General features: G+C 46.9%; 1 protein-coding gene and 1 pseudogene across 1 annotated transcript in view; one reads left to right on the forward strand and one right to left on the reverse strand.

Annotated features, from left to right (window-relative positions):
* Nucleotides 1–3,332, reverse strand: part of LOC146200610 (uncharacterized) — a 306,225-nt gene extending 302,893 nt beyond the window's left edge. Inside the window, exon 1 of the mRNA XM_084595576.1 lies at nt 3,160–3,332. Within this exon, the coding sequence (XP_084451702.1) occupies nt 3,160–3,211 (52 nt within the window). The 5' untranslated portion in view covers nt 3,212–3,332. The remainder of the gene's footprint in view (nt 1–3,159) is intronic.
* The window catches only part of LOC146200613 (uncharacterized), a 28,287-nt pseudogene extending 8,842 nt beyond the window's left edge, over nt 1–19,445 (forward strand).
* The last annotated feature ends 284 nt before the right edge of the window (nt 19,446–19,729 follow it).

Raw genomic sequence — 19,729 nt, forward strand, 5'->3', positions numbered from 1 at the left:
AGGCTGCGGATGGCGTCGAGTCCCAGCAAAGACGTGCCTTTCGTAGTGATGTGGAACAGCACACTGGCGGTGGTTTTGCCATGAGCCACGTCGACCAGAAAGCATCCGACGATGTTTATCTCTTTTCCGGAGTAGTTGTGGAGGGTGACAGCAGGCAAGCACAACCCATAGACATCCGCAAAGAATCTGTGGTAATGTTCTTCGCTCAGCAGAGAGACTGTAGCGCCAGTGTCAACAATGAGAGAAAAAGAACGTTGTCCTACGTAGCTGGGGCACGAATTTCTTTTGGTTGGCCATCCTTGTCGTTGACGTTTAAGATTGTAATGGTGTTGGCTGTCTGCTTGCACGGCACTCTTGTTTTCGCAGTTTTCTTTTTCTTTGACTTACAGACGCTTGCGAAATGTTCAATCTTTCCACAGTTGAGGCAGTGTCTGGCTTTTGCCTGGCATGCAGAGAAATGTGCTAGATTGGAAGCCAAACCCCAGCGGTAGCACATGCCATGCGAGCGGTCGAATGATTCCGTTTTTGTTTCTCGCACGCGGTTCACAGAAGCGCTGACGTTGAATTTTTCTAATTGCTTTTCTGCCTGCGCGATCTGCTTTCCGGTATCAACTTCGCGTTGAAGAGTAAGAGACGATCCCTCGTAAAGTAAGCGCTGTCGTGACGCTGGGACTAAGTCGACCCGGCCTTCACTTGGTAGCGTGCAGAGACTCCGGGTTGATGAAGGATTGAATCTTCGAAGTTGGTAAAATATATACAAGCAGGTTTAATGGCACTTTGTGAAAACTTATTTACATGATTATTTACATGAAAAAGAAGGGTACATCAGCAAAATGGCAAGCGTTAAAAGTTCATAGCCAGAAGCGTCTGGAAGAGCCGTTTACACAGGGCTCAGAGCCTCATTTCGTGCTCTGCAACGTCCTTAAAACCCCCTATGTCCAGCCCCTCTCTGAAGATGCTAACCAACCAGTTCCAGGGCACGCCCCTCAGATATCGGCATCCAATCGAACACATCACTGCACTGATGGTCTGATGCACTGACAGGTCCGGCATTGTTTCGTTGGGCGTGGTCACTTGTTGGCGGGAAGAGCTTGGGAACGGCGAGGAGGTACATTTCTATTCTTCAGCAAAGATTGGATATGCTGGTTCCGGTAAGTGGATTTCCTTGTCAGAAACCCAAGTGCACGTGCGCGCCACATACTGATCCCAGCATTGCCCCTTTCCGACAATTGCAAATCTTTCCTGCATTCCCGGGAAATCATCTAATGGCCGTATGCCTCATGCTCCTTTCTTGTCCTGCACGTCAGCGGACGTCGTCTCCTTTGGACAATAGGCATTCCTCACTTGACCATAGGGCTTCTCGACGGGAAGGGTGAACAATTGAACGAAAGCACTTCCGGCTTTTTCCCATAGGGCGACATTTCTTTGTATTTTTTCTAGACGTTCCCTTGACAGGGCCAGTTTGGCATTTGCAGGGTCTCCACAAAGCAAAACAGGCTTACACAAAAGGATTCATGGAAACAGGCTCACTTAGCGCCCTTGCACCAGCAGCACATATCCTCAGCCCATATCCATGCCCACAGGCGAACAATAGAGCGCGCCAGTGCGAACGATGCAAGGCCGTAACAGCGCGCTTGTATCTTTTGTAACGCTATGCAGATATCACGCTAAAATGAGTGTTGCTGGTTACCGTGGATATCTAATACCGCAGTATACTATAATCATCCTTATTGGCTAAAGAAAATTTGTTACTGCGACGTGCTAGGCTGAACGGAGATGGAAGAACCCGTGCGTGCGCACTCTGCCTGACCACTCTGCTACCAGTCAGCCACTGACAGTTGAGTAGGCTCTTTACTAAAGCGGGCTGTACAGGGCTCACAAAGATACCTATACCATAGAAATTAACGTACCTAAAATGTTTACAGTGCGCGAGAACACGTCCTGCATGAGCTAGCTGTAGCAGACGCCAGCAAAATAAGAGCGCTTTCACCCTAGTGCAACCGTGCAAACACAAATAATTCCGAATGAAACGCCTTCTATCATAGGTGGAATTCCACATACTTCGGCGGAGGGAAACAAATCACCGCTTTTACTAAATAAGCGCACAAAAGCATCGGTACTATGTCGCACTATTGCAAGAAAGCATTGAAAAGTTAACTAGAAGATATTGCAGGGACGCCATCTCGCGGCGTCCATGAGAAGTGGCGTGCCCGAGCGTCGTCGTTCGCGCCACTATAAAGTATTCTAGTTCACTATACTCTGGAAACACCCGCCTAGCAGCCCTTTTCAGACCTTGCAAATGAGAAATGCATAGCCCCGCCGTAACTATGTTAGAAACTGTGCTAGAACATGAACTACGATTGTTTTGAAATATCGCATTGGGCTTGTTGTAACGTGCAATATATTAGACTTATGCCCAAACGATGTCGCCTTACTCTATCTCTGAGGCACCTGTCAAAAATGTGTCCGAAAACTTGCCGAGAAAAATGTACACGCGATTTCAGGCTAAAATTGCTACGCGACCGCTTGTTTTTTTATGCGTTCAGGTGATATCATTCCATTTCGCTTTCCATAATCTAGTCATGTTCTGCTAGTCACGTTCGAGGCCAATTTGCGTCAGGGATTCCAAACAACGACATATGCGCCTCCAATATTATGCACTTAATTTTTATCGTGGGTGTCCACCGAGAACGGTGACATTTACGGCTCGTCACCTGTCACCTTTCTTCGAAAACTAAACCGAACCATCAAAGACGTTGACACATTGCCAAACTCTGCCAGTTAATCTCTCGGTACCAGAAATTCGCGGCATGAAAAGCTGGTATTAGGCACGCTTTCTCGTCTAGTCATAACCCGAAGTTAAGCGTCGACCTAATTTTTAGTCTGCTTTCCAGTATATAATACCTGTGTCAACAGAAAGACTTTTGCAAACACTGAGTGTGTGTATTCCAAGCAGGCAGAGAAAACGCTGGAATGTAGATAAGAGCGGTTTTATAGTAGTACGTTATTAACTGGTAACATACTATTGAGCGCAGCTAGCAGGAGCTATTTACAGCGGATTTAAAGAAGTGCTGTGCAATAAACTATCATAAATAACGAACCTTTTTAAGTCATCTACATCTTCGCTATCGATATATGACAGAGAAATATATTGCTCACCTGCAACACGGCATGTCAACAGCAGAACGCCAAGTATTGTCACGTGGTTCATTCTGGGGTACCAAAGGCACAGCTTTCTTCTTACAGCGAGCTGTGGTGCATGTCTACTGCAAAGTTCAGTACCGCTGAATTCTCCGGGCAGAACGCAGTGGGCACATACAAAGCTCGTTTCACTCGTGACCCTACATGTAATGTGTGGCCTTATCGGCTTCAGCTTCCTTTCGGGGTGGAAATGTGTCTTGTTCCTTCACCAAATCTTTCCGGATGTTTTTTTATTTGAAACTTCCTCCTTCTAGATGGCATGGTATCTTCCGAAGACCGAAGACGGCATGGTATCTTCAAATGCATTCCGCCGCCGGCAGCTATTTATACTGATACAACAACAACAACAAAAAAGGGTACTGCTACCGTGTACTTTATATCCCTGCTTTTCCTTGCGCCATGAGTCAGGCAACGTTGGGATGTAACCGTTATTTGTGACATGACAAGCTCAGGCGGGAGCCATACCGATTCGCGTCCAATGTAGTATCCAAGTTAGAGGTCAGTGTCCGACAGGGATTCCAACAAACGACGTATGCCGTTCATTCTAACTTTTGGTGTCCACCGAGAATGAAGACAGGTAGTGCTTCTAATGCACAACACACAGCATCACGATTGGCATGTCATGTGTCTACCAAGGGAGCGAACATAAGGCCCGCTTTACTATTTTAACATTGTTTTGGCTAAGAAAAAGCTATCAGGTTGAAATGGTGTATACGGAATGACCACTGATTCGGTATGGCCACTGAGCGCACAGAGCCAAGAACAATACGGCTGCCTTCACGAAGTTACCATCCTGTATCAATGGAGTGCAGCTAATATATAATGCCAAACATGGTGCTTGCGTAGTTATGTACGCCATCCGATTCATATATAACAATTCGATATGCCATATCATCGTATTCCCTTCTTCTGAGTTTTTTTTTTCATTCTATTACTCTTAACAATGAGCAAAGCGTCAACCTCGCTGCCTATCCGGACAATAGATCTCCTTATCTATCCCCTCAAAAGCTCCACCTCAAAACAGACGACCTGAGAAGGCCCACGCTTAAGAACGCTGAGGTTTCTTCGGCGTTCCCACACCGCGTGTTTTCAGCGCACGTACTCGCAAGCACATCAGAAGAGCACTGCTGCCGCCAAAATGTAGACTCATGTGGCAGGGTGGAGATGGGACAGCTTCTTAGGAACCTTTGAAAATATTGTGGTCAGGCAGCTGCTTCACTGATGCTACCGTAACAACGTGCATAGGCCGCGTCCGGTGGCTACAGTCCCAGTGCAGTTTTGCTGCCCGCAAGCCGTCAAATATTACAGATTAAAAAAAAAAACGACTGAACTCACTATCTTGTTTTGTCTATCCCTCATGTAATGTTCGTACCTGGACTCTTTTATGCAAAATAAATGCAACGTCGAAAGCGTGCCAGTTCTTGCTGCGGCAGTGAGTAAGCGACAAAATCACTCGCTGCAATGAATGACACTGTTTATCAATATATGTTTAAGAACTCTAAACAGCTTTGGAAGCAGGGCATCGCAAGCGTGGAAGGTGCAATGACGATGGGCTAAATATGAAGCTCAGGGAATGCCTTCAGCCGCCGAGTCCGCTAATTATCCGTGATTAAATGCAGTAAATTCGGTAGTTTATGTAATCGGCACCTAAAAATGGGGTACAAAAAACGTTGATCTGCTCGTTAAGATACTTGGCGAGGATCCGATTACATATATTCCCAAGCCACTTTCTTGCGGACATCGTCGGCAGACTCCTATTCACAGTGCATTTCCACGGACAGTATACATAATAACTCCTTTTATGTCCCGCGCGACCATAGATGAAAACGGTTCCTAACTTACAAAACAATGCTCATACCTAGACCTGCTTGTATGCCGCTAAGCAGGCCTGCCAGGCTCTTCTCTGTTTCTAAAAGTGCCGTGTCTGCACTACTACCTCTCACTTTACAATGAAGAGCGACTTCTATAAGGAACCCAAACTCAAGTTTGGCTGCGCAACAGCAGCGCGCTCTCCTCAACCAGCGGCGAAATTCTGCGGCGCTCCTCTAGAGCCACGGCTACACTTATTCTAGAGCACTGTACCACCGCCATTTTTGGCGCAGAAGCGGCGGGCGCTACTGCGCATGTTCGAGGAGACAGCGTCGCGTATAAATGGTTTGGTTTGGTTTGCGGGGTTTAACGTCCCAATGTGACTCAGGCTATGAGAGACGCCGTAGTGGAGGACTCCGGAAATTTTGACCACCTGGGGTTCTTTAACGTGCACTGACATCGCACAGCACACGGGCACCTTGCGTTTCGCCTCCGTCGAAAAGTGGCCGCCAAGGCCGGGATTCGATCCCGCGTCCTTGGGCACAGTAGTCGAGCGCCGTAACCACTGCAAACGCAGCGTAGCCCGGAGTTCTCCATAGAGGTACGCTGAGTCCGAAAGGTTCGCTAACAGGTTCAGTGTAATGCGATCCCGTCCCGGAGCCGTACCTCGCCGTATTTTAGCTAAGGCCATTTTAAGGTCGTGTAACTCAAAAGGGGCATCAAGTGTTTGATTAGGCTTGCCAGAGTACGTGTACTCGGCTCCAGTGGGGTCCTCCGAACGACAGAGATATATATCGCACAGGGTGTCCACAAGTTGTGCCGTCGTACCTTGGTACCCGTGCAGAGCCCGCCGAAGCTGCTTTAGCGTCTCCCCTCTCGTTTGAAAGGGGTTGTTAAAGGGGCCCAAAACAGCCTTAGCGATAAAGTTTCCCTATGTCTAATATGTGAAAGAATGTCGATGCAAGATAACCTTCCGACAATTTTTTTTTTTAATGCAGCATTTGGAAGCAGAGTTATTTGCAATCAAATTTTGAATATATGAGTCTTCGCGGCTTTCCTCTTCTTTTCAACTTTTTAGCGCGCGCAAAGGCTGGCCCTCCTCCAAGGCCTCGCCCACTGACACGGCACAACTGACGCATCTGCGCATTTACTTCTTTTGCTTAGCGTTGGACGCCGCAAATTCCATTTTGTCGCGCTTGCTTGCCGACGCGCCGCCGGGGGCCTCTTGTCGTCTGCTTCATCGTCATCGCCCTTCGGTAAAAACTCGCAAGTTTTGTTCCCACGCTCTACATCCCTGGCGTTGACATCACCTTCGATTTTGTGTTACGTCGTGTGCGCGACGGGTGCAGGACAGTTCTGGGGCCGTATTACAGACGGCTCACACTCTCAATCACACTCACACTCACAATCTTCCTATTGGCCAGGGCAACACGGCGGGAGTGGCCGTCCTTTACATCATCGACGTCTGCTGTTTACGTCATGAACACACTTGAAGTGATGATGTTGGCTACGGGCCAATTGTGAGCAGAGGTTGTGAGCGACGCGAGCCGCTCACAACTTGTTTGTGAGCGCTCACAAAAGGAAAATGGCGGCGATCTATGTGGCGGCCGGCGTTCTCGTGAGGCGGTAGCGGCGGCGCCCCGACGCGATTATCGGCGAAGGACGGTGTACGAAGACTGTTTGACGTGCTCGGTGAGATGTTTCGACGCTTCTTGCTACTCGAGAAGGATATAGTACAGTGACTGTGCGACGCGATGAACTGAGATAGGTGTGTGCGGCCGAGTGCGCTGTGTGTGCGGCGGCAGATAATGTGTGCACTGCGCTTTTTCCGAACTGCTAGTGGCTTCCAAGCCGCTACTGGCAACGAGGCGAACATCGGCTTCGCGCAGCCGACAGTTCGAAAGCGTTTGCGGCGGCGTGCAGCTAGGGCGGCGGAGAAGAAAGGCTTCCTTCGTCACGGCAGCATACCCGGCGTCGTCGGGTTTGTCGACGGCACATCGGTCGTCTACGAGTAGTCTTGTGATGTCCCTGTTTCAGATATGAGATGCCAACATGATTTTGGCCATGAACCTCCCTACGTGGGATCTTGGCATGATGCTTTCTCCTGGCGACGCTCTCGGCTGCACACAGGCATGACACAGGTCAAGGCCGGCCTGCTGCGAGTCGTCGAATTCACGACACTGAGCCGCGCTGCTGTTTGCAAGATAAGTAACGGTAGGCTCCACATGCCTCACATGTATTACCGTTCTTGGGCTTTTATAAAAGCTGGAACATAAGACACTAGTACATTGTTGAAATGCCTACGTAAGAAACGAAGATGGCGTGTTTGTTTGATGTCTGTATTGAGTAGGAATGGGACATCATTTATACCGATATGAAGTGGAAGGCTGTCCATACAGCATTGTTGCTGAAACGTTCAATCACTCATTGTCTGCACGCCCATGAATGTCATCGTCAGCAAAACGTGGCAATGAGCTACTTGATGCGACTCTTCCATTGTGTCAGTAAGGCTGTTAGTTTATGAGGCTGTTGAGGTCGACAACGACGTGACGAAGAATGTGCTTAAAAGCGTGCCATTTTCGGTTATGCTGGTGAGAGGGGCACCTGTTGGAGACATGGCTGCCAGTGCCATGGAATCCTGGTCCGGACTCTCCATAACGGTTATAGAACAAGGTATACACCTACACAAGGTTAATGGTGGATAACTGCATCGACGTGCTGAAGACCCGCTTCCAGTGCTTGCAAAAATACTAGACGTTCCTCTACCAGCCAGAGCGTGTAGCATGTGCCTTGTTGCATAACTTCGTTCGATGTCTTCCTGCCTGCCTGCAGACGAGGAGGGTGCTGCTGGATTGGACAAGAAAGGGTCACATCTGTGCACTCGCTACTTGGAAGTGGGATCACTATTGCCATGCATACCTCTAGTGAAAAGCCATACAGAATCATGTTGTGAGCCTGTTCCACAGAACCTACCACCAGAGGCTGGCACAGCTGCCCATGGTGCGGCAACCGCTTTGGCGTCAATCACAGCACAGCAATCGGCCGTGATATACCACACGAAGCTGACCAACTCATCACTGGCAGCCAAGTGCAGCGTCTTCTTGTTTCATGTCTGTGCCAGAAACCTGTTGTGATAAAGATGCATCTTCTCGAATTATGCGTTAAAACACCTCATCTGTCAATTAAGATTTGTCTTCGTACACCCCCCTTCACTGTTGCTTACAACCGTGTATGTTGGTGTTTGTGTGTGTGTGCATGTGTTTGAGTACATAATTAAAGTGTTTCACAACGAGGCAGCAATTGTGATGCCTATCGGAATGGGAAGTCCTCACAGAAGTTTTTTTAGAAGCACCTGTATCCACTGTGCAGCTTTATTTTCCTGCAGCATTTCACACGCTTGAATATGCAGCAGCGAAACCAACTTCCTGCAATAGCATCGGCAGTTATTTGACGTGCTGCACAATTGTGCTACACAGAGAGGACACACAAGAATAATTTTTAGAGCTTGTAAGCTGGCACAGTACTTATCGCAGGTCGGATATACTTCAGAAGCAAGAAATGAAAGTATTGTGCGTAAAACTGCGACCCAGAGGCAAAACACAAAAGATTAGTTGCTTAATGACTACAGGCTTGCATAGTAGTCATAGGTTTCTCACATTTCAGAAGCAGTAAACAAAGTATGGCAGTTAGCAGTGCAGAAACATGACACAAGTAGTGCTATGTACAATGTTTTGCATAAGGTAGTCTCCATTAGTGAACCTTCCAGGACTACAGGCCTGCATATACTGTTAGGACGCATAGAAAGCATTTGCTTAATGCTAAACAGTGTAAAGCTGACAAATTGAAAGCATAATATTGCGAGTTTTAGTGCTCACAGTGATTGTAGCGTACGCAGAAAATCCCATAGGTATATAAACTGGTGCAAAAACATCACATATGCATCAAGCAAATGGTGTGTGAGAAGGTATCGCTCAAAAACAAAGCAACTCAGTCATCAGAACAAAGAAAAAAAAATACAGAGCACACTACAATGAACGCTACATCGAAAGCCCTGTCACGGTGGCACTGCAGTGAATGAAGGCTTCGGGTTCAGTCACGGCAGGGGTGGAAGCATTCCCATGATCATGTTCTTTCCTAAACTATCCAGCTACATACAAACAGATGATGATGCAAGGACAGAGCTTCATTTTGGCTCTGCACTACACTACACTACACTACACTACACTACATGCTTCACAGTCGTTTTGTATTTCCTAAAGAGAAACAAATAGAACCACGGAGCCTGCACGTTGCACTTTCAGCACTTTTCTCATCGATACTAGTAGGCGCCGACCGAAAACACCTTCGCAAGTTGTCTTTGTCCATTTCCGTGTCAAGCGCTCCATGAAATTTTATTGTTGCAGGCCCTGAACTTCGACTGCATTCTATTAGATTTTCAGCATGCTCACGGCACTTGCACGGCACTTCGATTACCGACGACGCTAAAAAAAGCAGCACATTCTCGGGGAATCAGCTGTTTGCTTGCAGGCCGCCGTGTGCACGCCGTGACGCCGCCCGCGCACCCTCGCGGCAACAAAAGTTACCTAATAGCAAGTATAACTACAAAACTAAGAACGCTTCAACTTGAGCTCAATGTTAACCAATGCTAAAAATAGTATCTTGCCAAAATAAACCTTTGTTTGTTTTATTTATTGCGTATTAGTTGCGTCGTGTTAGAAAAAGTTAGGAGACGGTCCCTGCTCAGTTTTGTGCCACACTGTGGCATCAGCGTTTGCCGAGGATTCGGGACTACTAGGGCGGAGCCACGCTAAAAGTCGCTGGTAATTGGACGATTTCGCATACTCGTCGCGATTGACGTCTCAAGGCTGCGTCACAGCTTCGTAATTTTGACGTCACGCTCACAAACTTGGGAGCGGAGTCCGTAATTCGGCCCCTGGGCTAGACTGGTCACTCTCTTGAGTTCGCGAAGGCAGTTATCGAAGCGCTGAATTGTTGTTGTTGACGGGACATGAGCGGGAGGTTGTTACAGTGTGCAGTCCCTGGCTGCGAAGGTATTACTAGTGACGGCAGGAAAAACATTCTGCATCAAGTGCTTCAAAACGCCAACCTCCGGAAACAGTGGCTACCGCTCATCGGATGGCCAGCATCGGTGAAGAAAGCGTTTATCTACGTTTGCTTTACCCGGATATGTGGTTCGCGATTTGGGGATCCCAACAAGACTGAGTCTGCGTGAAGGAGCGGTACCAACGCTGTTTCTTCTAACCCTGCCGGTAAGTGTAAAATGAAAAGATTGTGATAATATTAGCTTTAGACACGTTATCACAGTACAGATTGGATTGATTTTTTTTTTACCTTAGTCGATCTTGCTCGGCGTTGTGGCATGCATATAGCAAGATTTGTCATGATCACTGTGAACTACACTGCTCAAAATAAACCAGTGGCGAGCTTACGATGGGATTTTATTATTTTTTAATGTTATGCTAGTCGACCCCACGCACCAATGCACCCATATAAGCCGTATACCATTATCGTCGGGGTTCAGCAGCGGATTCTTCAATGGCGTGTACTTACGGGGGCTGAGTCCCATCTCGGTACTCATTCGCCGAAGTTGCTTTTCGAGCTCGGGGTCCATAATATCCGTACCGCAGCAAGGGCATGAGATGTTAGCGAAAGACTAGAAATTCAGAATCGAGAGCGGTCTTCCGGGCGTTGCGGAGGGAAACTATCTTGCACCTTGCCCGAACCTTGAAACCTTCGTGTTTAGGCTCCTCTTGCTTTTGACTATACGATGCCCCTTCGTGAAAGATAACGATCCACTCTAAAGAAAAAAAAGAAAAGGGATGAGGAGAAGGGGACTGCGTAGTTGTGCGCTGTGGTGCAGTTTGTCAGCCGCGGTTCGGCGTCAGCTGACTGCAACGGCGAACGTGCGCGCCGACAGGAAGTGAACGAACTGTTCGGTGCCCGATTATTATCGCAGCATGACTCCCGCCCTGTGGCCTTTCTTTTTCTTTTCTTTTTTTTTTACGCCGTGTGGTGTTTGTACAGAGCGCACCCTGAAATGTCGCGCGATGGAGCCGCCTCCAATGTCACCAACCGAGGCGGCCAGGAATTAGAAACACGTGAAAACCGAGATGGGCGTTGATAAGAAGAAAGAGAAGAAAGGAGGGACACTGTCAGGAATGAAGAGATGGAAACAGAAAAGAAAAGTGCCAAGAGACTTTACCCTCCAGCAGTAGGGGTGGGGGTCGCGAATGAAACGTTATCACTCGCGTGAACTGGCTTAGTCGCTCAAAGTGGTGCCTCTTTATCCCTAAGCGATCAGCTGCCGATCGGAAGTGTAAGAGTTGGTTTCGACAGGAGCATAGGCAGGAGTTATACATAACTAGATTTTTCCTGCAGAAAGGGGGGGGGAGATAAACTGCAACAAGGGAAGAGGACTTCTCCAAATGGCTCACCTACAGCAGTAAAAGCCTTCTCCGGTTCCTAACCGAAAACAATTTGCACGGGTTCTTATAATATGCCTTATGGTAAGCTTGCTTAATAAAAAAAGAAAAAAACAGCTCGCGCATGCAGTAGTGCAACGATCGAGTGAGACAGTTCGGCACAATGTTACAAGTGGCTCACAAATGCACATTTATTTTTGTCCCAGCTTTTCCAGGAACAGCGGGTGCAGATCATCAGCCAGCTGGATGGAATGGAAGTGGACCTAGCAGGAGAAGGGCGTTGTGACTCTCCAGGCTGCAGCGCAAGTACTGCACGTACAACGTTGTTATCATACATACTGACCGTATTCTACAATGGGAACAGGTAAGAATAGAAGAGGTAAGGCAATGCTGCGATACGAAAATTGGCAAGCTGCAATTTATATTAACTGTGTGAAGTCAGCTGCTGTGCCCAATAGTGCGAGCATGGGGCCTGGCCTCAACTTAACGAGTCTCAGTGCAGTCTTTAACAAAAGGCGACAATTTCTGCATATTATTAGCAGAAATTATTTTCAGCCTCACCAAGAGTGCTCTTGGCAAGTGCAGCTTGCATGTCTATACATAAAAAGAATCAAATTAATCATTATATAATACAAACAATTGAATTACAAAATGTTTTATCGTTGCAAACTGTTGGGGAAGAGATACATTTGCTGACACATATTATTGTGCAATGAGTTTTTAATTTCATCTATCTACAGACCGCCACCCAGCTATCCGGACAAATTGCAAGAGCAGCAAATCGCCCATACAGCACTACTTTGATGCTTGGCGCATTACTAAACATGCATGGATTTGCTTGCTTTAATAATTAGGGCGAATACATGGTAATAACATTATTCTATACTGCATTTAGGAAGTTGGAAGCTGTGAGCAGGTCAAAGGGCTGTGAAGCAATAGAACCATGGATCCAGACAATCACAAGTCTATGTTGCTGCCGACCTGATCATCAGCATGTAGTGCAGCCTGTTGAACCACATATGCGATAAGCGTGATGGCCATGATAGACCATACAGCAAATGCCTGCATTAGCTCTTTGCAAACAGGCAATGGATGAGCAGAGGTAATCTGTTTTGTATAGGTTTTTTTGAAAAGTTTTCACTTTGATTTTGTTTGGAAGGCGCACGGCTCACACTTGTGGCATTTGTCAACCAATGTTAAATTTAAGAGATAGGTAATGCAAATAGAACTTCACGGAAAAAACTGTACACATCCGCACATAACAGCAAGTTCACATATGACATAGCCGAGAATGAAACCCCTAATGAAGTGAAGAAACAAAATAATGTAAATGTGAGTGCTGAGACTGCAAGATATTTTAATACTGAGGCTGCTTGGTTATACATGCCAGTATGGAACACAAATACAATAGGATTTCCCATACTGTCCTATACTGACAATTTTGAAGAAAACAAAGTGTAGCATGTTTGCTCGACAACATCACTTAGATTTCTTTTCACCGTAATATGGTAGTACAAGACCTGGAGTCTTTTTATGAATATGATGCTAAAGCTGTTTTCATCTGCAATGCAGCAGCTGTAAGCAGGTTCAGCATTTACGATTGACTAGATCACACACCAACACTGCAACTCATGAGCCAAATATTTACATATATCTTTTATGTATATATTTTTAACAGATTCATGTGCTTTCAAGAAGCTGAACTCCATTCTGAAGAACTCCCGGTTTTTAATTGACACTCAACAACCGTCTCCCAAAGGCCAAACATCTTCCCTTGAATCTTTTCACAACTTTGTCGTCAGGTTTGCTCCCAAATCAATTGCATACTCGGATGGTGGGATGCAAGTAAGGTTTGTTGAATGAAAGAGGAGACTAAGATATTATTTTTCACTCCAGTGTGACTATGTAGTCCAACTTTTCTGCATGGCATGTGCAAACAATAAGTCCTTGCATCAAGCTTTTAATATATGTACATAATACTGTCATTATAAAAGGAACAGAGACCAAAGGAAATAGAACAGAGTGCGAAAAAGAAAAACAGAAGTTCATATAATTTGCTCCATTTCCTTTTGCTCCTTTTGATTCTTCAACTTGCTAAGCAGCCCATTGGAACTTGTAACTAAGCAGATCGCTTTTAGTTCGTGCTATGGAATAGCCCTGGAGGGCTGAAAAATTGCTTTGTGACCAATTTCAAGCACCTCAAAACAGTCTTTCTCATGGTCTAGTGCTGAGGTTTTGAGAAAAAGAGTTCAAAGGTTTTTTTTTTGTATTTTTTAATGTGAGGAGGGGGAAGCTGCTGTGTTACTGGACGCATTTGGCGCCTTCTTTTTATGGAAGTTGGCCTTGATTTCAGTCTCCTTAGCGCAGTGCTTGATCTGGAGCTGTCATGTTATCAGGCCAGGTAAAACGAGACCCTACAATTGCGATTCACAGGAGTCGACCCTGACATCTACCAAAAAAAAGTGCCCACCACTTAACTCAGTCCCAACTTCTGCATAAAGTAGGCACTCAATGCACCTTATCAGCCAGCTGCCACAACCCTTCCATCCTGATAGTAAATATACTGCTGTAAAATTAGCTTAACTTATCTTGTGTCTTTCTTTTCGAAACTTGGAACACTGCTATGTCAAAGGTAGTTATCATACATTTGGAGGAGACTGCAGTGCACACTTCTGACATTCAAGGATGCTTCATATAATATGGTAAAAACATATTTGGTAGAATGGTAACGCTAGCCATTCTGTAATCCCCTTGCTTGGAAAAAGTGAGACAGAAGGCTATAGACGTACAGCACAGACCACCAAGAGTCCTCATTCAAAGTGATTGCTGTTATATCAGGCAGATGGGATGAGATAAAGGACAGTGCACAAGGAATACATACAGACAGAAATGACATCAGCTGAGACACTGCAATGACACAAAGTTGACGGCAAGCAAGGAGGGCTGGCTGGAAAAACACCTCGTCTCTCTTTTGTGCTACTCATCTTAGTGCAGTCCCAAGACAAAGGTAGTTTTTAAAGAACTGGAAGTTATCAGCGCAAGTTTCCAACCCCTCTAGAACCGTCTCGAATGTCCCGAAGCTAATGTATTGAAACTGAAAGGATGCTCAAGGTTCACTTGATAACTTGGACTAATGATGATCGCTAGAATACAACAGCAGGGAGAACACGGGTGATCCACGATATGAAGTTTTATAGCCCATGCCATACATTCATTTTGCTGCTTGAAGATCATTGCATCACATTCTTAATTTGATATAAAGGCGCTAGATATAGAAGCTAAAACATAAGCAATCTCTGCTGCAGTGCTGTGAATATAATGCATAATGGTTTCTTATAGTAGCCTCTACTTAGCATAATTTTGCTAGTAGGCAACAAGAAACAGATTTTTTCCAAAGTATGAGAAATTCATTCATATTTACCTTCTTTTTAGGTCACATCTGGCTGTTATTTACTTCAATGAAAATTCTTCTAAGCTCCAGGCACAGAAAAAGAAAGTAGAGGACGGCTGAAAAGCGAAAATGGCAAAATCAGAAAAAGGACATTTCAGTGCCGCTCTAGTGAAAATGGAGCATACTTTTTGTAAGTTAAAACTTTGTTCTACTTATATTATTACACAAAACACTAAGTGAACTGCTGTGATCACGATGACTATTTCACGCAGCGTACGTCCAGAGGCTCCTCCAGGATGCGGAGAAACGGTCTCAGGGCTCTTCACACAGAGACACAGCTGCAAGCATAGCTTCAGGGCGCCACCTTATGACTGATGCCTATGAAAGACCGTCAAAAGAAGAACTACAAACAGGCACAGATTTGTGCTTCATCATGACTTTTCAATTGCACAGCACAACTGTCAGTATACTTAACCCAAATGCTCAACAGACTAGTATCAGTGAGGTACAGCATTGGCCGCTGGAGCCAAAAACATTGTTTCAATATGTTTGCGGCGACTAACAATAGCTGGAGCGCAGTTTCATATGACTTTTTTTGTTGTAGTGAGTGCAGTCTTGTACCCATGTCTCTGTGTTTCGCTTCTGGCTGCAGTCAAGAAAACGTGCACACAAAACATGTTGCTGTTTGCTTATCGCGGCAACTCCACATGGTGTGCGACCGCTCGCAGGCCCTTCAAGTATTGCATCAAAGCTGCCGCTTGAAACAAAAAGTAGGAAACACAGAGCAGTTGTAGGTTCAGGGTGTGTGTAAAACTAGATAGCGAATAATTATGCCGATCAGAGTTGTTCAGCTCCTTGAGGTCAAGCTGGAAGTAAATGGTAGTAATTAAATTGAGCCGACTTCACAAGAGAGCATGTCACATCTCTCTTTTCACGGGCTCGCTGTTCCCCGTCCGTTAAGCTGCACAGTTTACAAGACAACAGTGTAAATGCGCTGATTATTATTATGTGCGCGAAATAATACTGTGTTCTTAGCAGTAATTTATACTGCTGAGCGACTAAGAAAGCACAGCGCTTCGCCGCAGATAATTTTTTTTAATAACGTCAATTGTTTACTTCCTTAGGACATAATAGAATATGCTCTAGGACTTATCTAGAGCAATGCTGTAGGCCTTCACTCGAAATAAAGCTGTTTTCTTTGTTTCTTCAGTGCCTCTTCATTACTGCACGTCATGTGAATTCTTGCAAGGGGCAGATACAGCATGCGAATCCTAATACGTGTTTACCGCGACGTCTTGTATCTCTCCGGCCTAACCGCTCAGTGGTTTGTGGTGAAACTGCACACGGAGCTTTAATATTGCGGTAACTTTTATTTGCTCGCAGTAAGTTAGGTAAGGGTGCTTAATTCGTTGCTGGTGCGTACAAGGCGAACCCGCAATCTGCGCCAGTATCAGGGGCCGAAAGCTGCCAACGCCGGCATATGATACCACGGGTTCGCGCATCGCGCACGGCCGAGCCAGGTAGGTACAGCTTTCTTAGCTAATTTACTATACGACAAAAGTTAATACGCTACAAACTTACTACGCGACAAAACAAGTCTGATGCAATCAAGTCAACAGTTAAAGCGGTAGATTTTAAAAGCCGCCATAGTATTGATACATCACATCAATCACTAACTCATTGCACCCGTGAAACGGTCGTTTATCTGTGCGCTATATTCAGGCTAGTAAACACATTCCTTACCAGCGTATGTTGTCGCCTTGACTCGATCCGAGGTGCGTATTTTGGTTTGGTGGACACGAGAACGCAGCGGTTGCCTCCGAAATTTTGCTGCAATACGTACGGCGCGGTGCACTGGGGCACGGCATTTAAGGCACCGACCTAATGCTGGAGACCGGTAAGCCGATTTCGAAGTCCATTTCGCATAGGAGACACAAGAAACGAGAACATACACAGGTGGAAAGCGCCCCGCAGGGAACTGAAACGGGGTCGCCGCGCGCAACCGCGCCGTAGTTACCGTGGTTACCGCGGTCACCGCGTGACACCGGAAGTGCAAGGAAAAAAACTTTCAAAAAATGTTTCTGTCTAAAAAACATTCTAATTTTCTTAACTAAAAGTTAACCGTATTGCAATTATTTTGGCATGAGTGGTAGCTTTATGGATGCGTGACGTCGCAAAGAAGCAGACCAATAGTCATTCGAAAACGCGTGTACGTAGACGCGTTGCACGGAGGCGACGGGGGACCGCAAAAGTGGAAGGAAAGAGCGCGCCATCTTTCGAATAGGATTGCGGGACCTGTGCTTCGCGTAGACGTGTTTTATTATGCTCAGATGTGTATCGCAGCATAACCTAGCGACAGAGATAGTTAGCGAGCAATGCTCGGGTGGTGTTTGTGGGCCCCTTTAAGACAGCGAAGGAGACGCCATGTGCCCTTCGACCTCATCTGATTAGCTGCAACATCGCAGCGTACTATCCAATTTGAATCTGAGAGCTGGGTCATTAGTTAGAATACATGAACCAAATCTGGGATGGGCGTCCACTCCCTCGCGAATGGAAAACGTCACTTGTGACGTTCATCTCTAAAGCAAGCAAGGCCGTGAATACGGACAACCAGACCCATATCACTGACCTCATGTGTGGGCAAACTTATGGAGACGCTGGCACAGTATCGCCTGTCTCCATACCTGGAGGTCAATGAATTTTCGGCAGCCACTATGTTCGGGTTTCTCCCGCATATGTCCTCCTCCAGTTACACAGAGACGTAATACAACCAACAGCTATGCAATGTAATGATAAATCCGTCCTCGCCATTGATCTGAAGAGGGCTTTTGACCATGTTAAACACAGTAGCGTCCTGGTCAATTTGAGCTCAACCGATGGCGGGGCTAGGGCCTACACGAATGTAAGAGATTTCCTTTCTAAACGCGAGACCTTTCTTTAGATTGAGGACGCTGAGTATGTCTCTTACATCATGGAAACTGTGATAGCTGTGATGCGCCTGCCAAGCCAACTGGCCCGGGTGGAAAGAATTCATCATGCATTATATGCAGATGACGTTGCTATCTGGACTACCGAGGGGAACATTGGGGAAATGGAGGACCGCCTTCAGCGGCCCGCTTCCATAGTCTATGCGTATGCTATCGACTGTGCGCTCCAATGCGCACCAATGCGCTCCAGCTTCTGCATGTCAGAGCTTCTGCATGTCAGAGCGAACCCAAATAATAACACAGCAATGCACATCTCTGCCGGGAGGTCCTATCAAAGCGGTGGAGGAGTTCCGCGTTCTGGTCCTGTTCATTCACCACAGGCTCAGACCAGACTCCACTATTGCAAAACTCAAGAAGGTAGGCGAACAGGTAGGCCGCATGATTCACCGAGTCTCCAACAAACGGGTCGGTCTGCGGGGAAGGGACGCGCTTCAGCTCATCCATGTTTTCGTGACTAGCCTGATTATTTACGCCGTGCCATACCTTCGCACTATACTAAGCAACACGATGAGCCAATAGAGGCCATCATTCGCAAGGCAGCTAAGCGAGCCCTAGATCTCCAGGTGTCTACATCTGACGCCAAACTCAAGGTGTTGGTGGTGCTCAACTCCTATCAGGAGCTGCGGGAGGCCCATTTCGTGAACCGGTACATGCGGCTCACGCAGACGGCACCCGGGCACCGCCTACTAAACCGCTTTCGCATCCAAAATGATTGCATTCCAGAGGAGTCGAAGCGTATCCCGGATCTGTGGCGCCATATGCTCTAGGTATCTTCGCTACCCCTTAACATGGACACCGACACGCACGAAAGCAGACGGTAAGCGCGGGCTTTGGCGCTCGAGGGGCGGTACGGCTCCCGACCCGATGTATATTATGTAGACATAGCAGGGCTGTCGCCAACTGGATTTTACGCGGCCTATGCTGCTCACCAGGAAAGGCACGTTGATGGACTCTCCTTCCGAGTGCAATTCATCGCGAGCCGAGGAAGTAGCGATAGCGCTTGCTGCTGAAGACCCCAATTCAAAGAGGATCATAACGGACTCCCGAAAAGCGTGTGATCATTACTTGGCATGGGAGATTTCCCCTTTAGCGAGTCGAATTCTAAGGCGGTCTGCCACAGCTCCAACATCAAAGAAAATAATTTGGGCTCCTGACCACCGGGGCTTACTAGGTAACGAAACCGCTAACGCGGCTGCCCGAGCGCATACTCATTAAAGCTCTTCTGGCTCGGAGACAACCCAGACGTTTCTGCAGTTCAAAGAAATCATGAAGCATTATAGCGACAGCCACCACCTTTTCCCGGCTCCTGCGAAAGAGCTGAGTAAGGCAGAGAAACAAACTTTAAGGCGCCTTCAAAGTGGCATTCCACTGTGTCCTGCAATCTTAAAGCATTATGATCCTAACACGGATGGGCGATGTCCACACTGTGGAGAGAGTTGTGATATCTTTCACATGGTGTGGGCATGTACTCGAAATCCTCACCACCTCCCTTCGCCTACCCCTTCCCGAGAGGCATGGGAGAGTGCCCTCCTCAACTGCTCCACACTGGAGTCTTAACGGGCTCTGGTGAAACGGGCGCGAGACGAGGCCTTCTAATGCGGTGTCCCAGACTAGGGACGCCGACCACGTTATATCCCTTTATCCCTTTTTCCACAGCTCCGGGTAGCAAATCGACTTTCTTTGCTGCTCATCCTCTCCGCCTTTGCTCCTTCTCCTCCTCCGTTCGTAAGGATGTGGTGGTGGTGAAAAATGTTTATTCATTTAAAAGGGGTGGATGTACGCATGGGCCGGATCTTTGACTATCAGCCCTTACAGATACTGGGTGGGGTCCCTAGTACGGGACCCCAGTGGCGTCGGCCGCTGCCCGGGCGCGTTCAACCAAGGCCCTTTGGGCCTGC

The sequence above is a fragment of the Amblyomma maculatum genome, chromosome 2 (assembly GCF_055883805.1).
Source record: "Amblyomma maculatum isolate TAMU_Amacu chromosome 2, ASM5588380v1, whole genome shotgun sequence".
Taxonomy (NCBI): Eukaryota; Metazoa; Arthropoda; class Arachnida; order Ixodida; family Ixodidae; genus Amblyomma; species Amblyomma maculatum.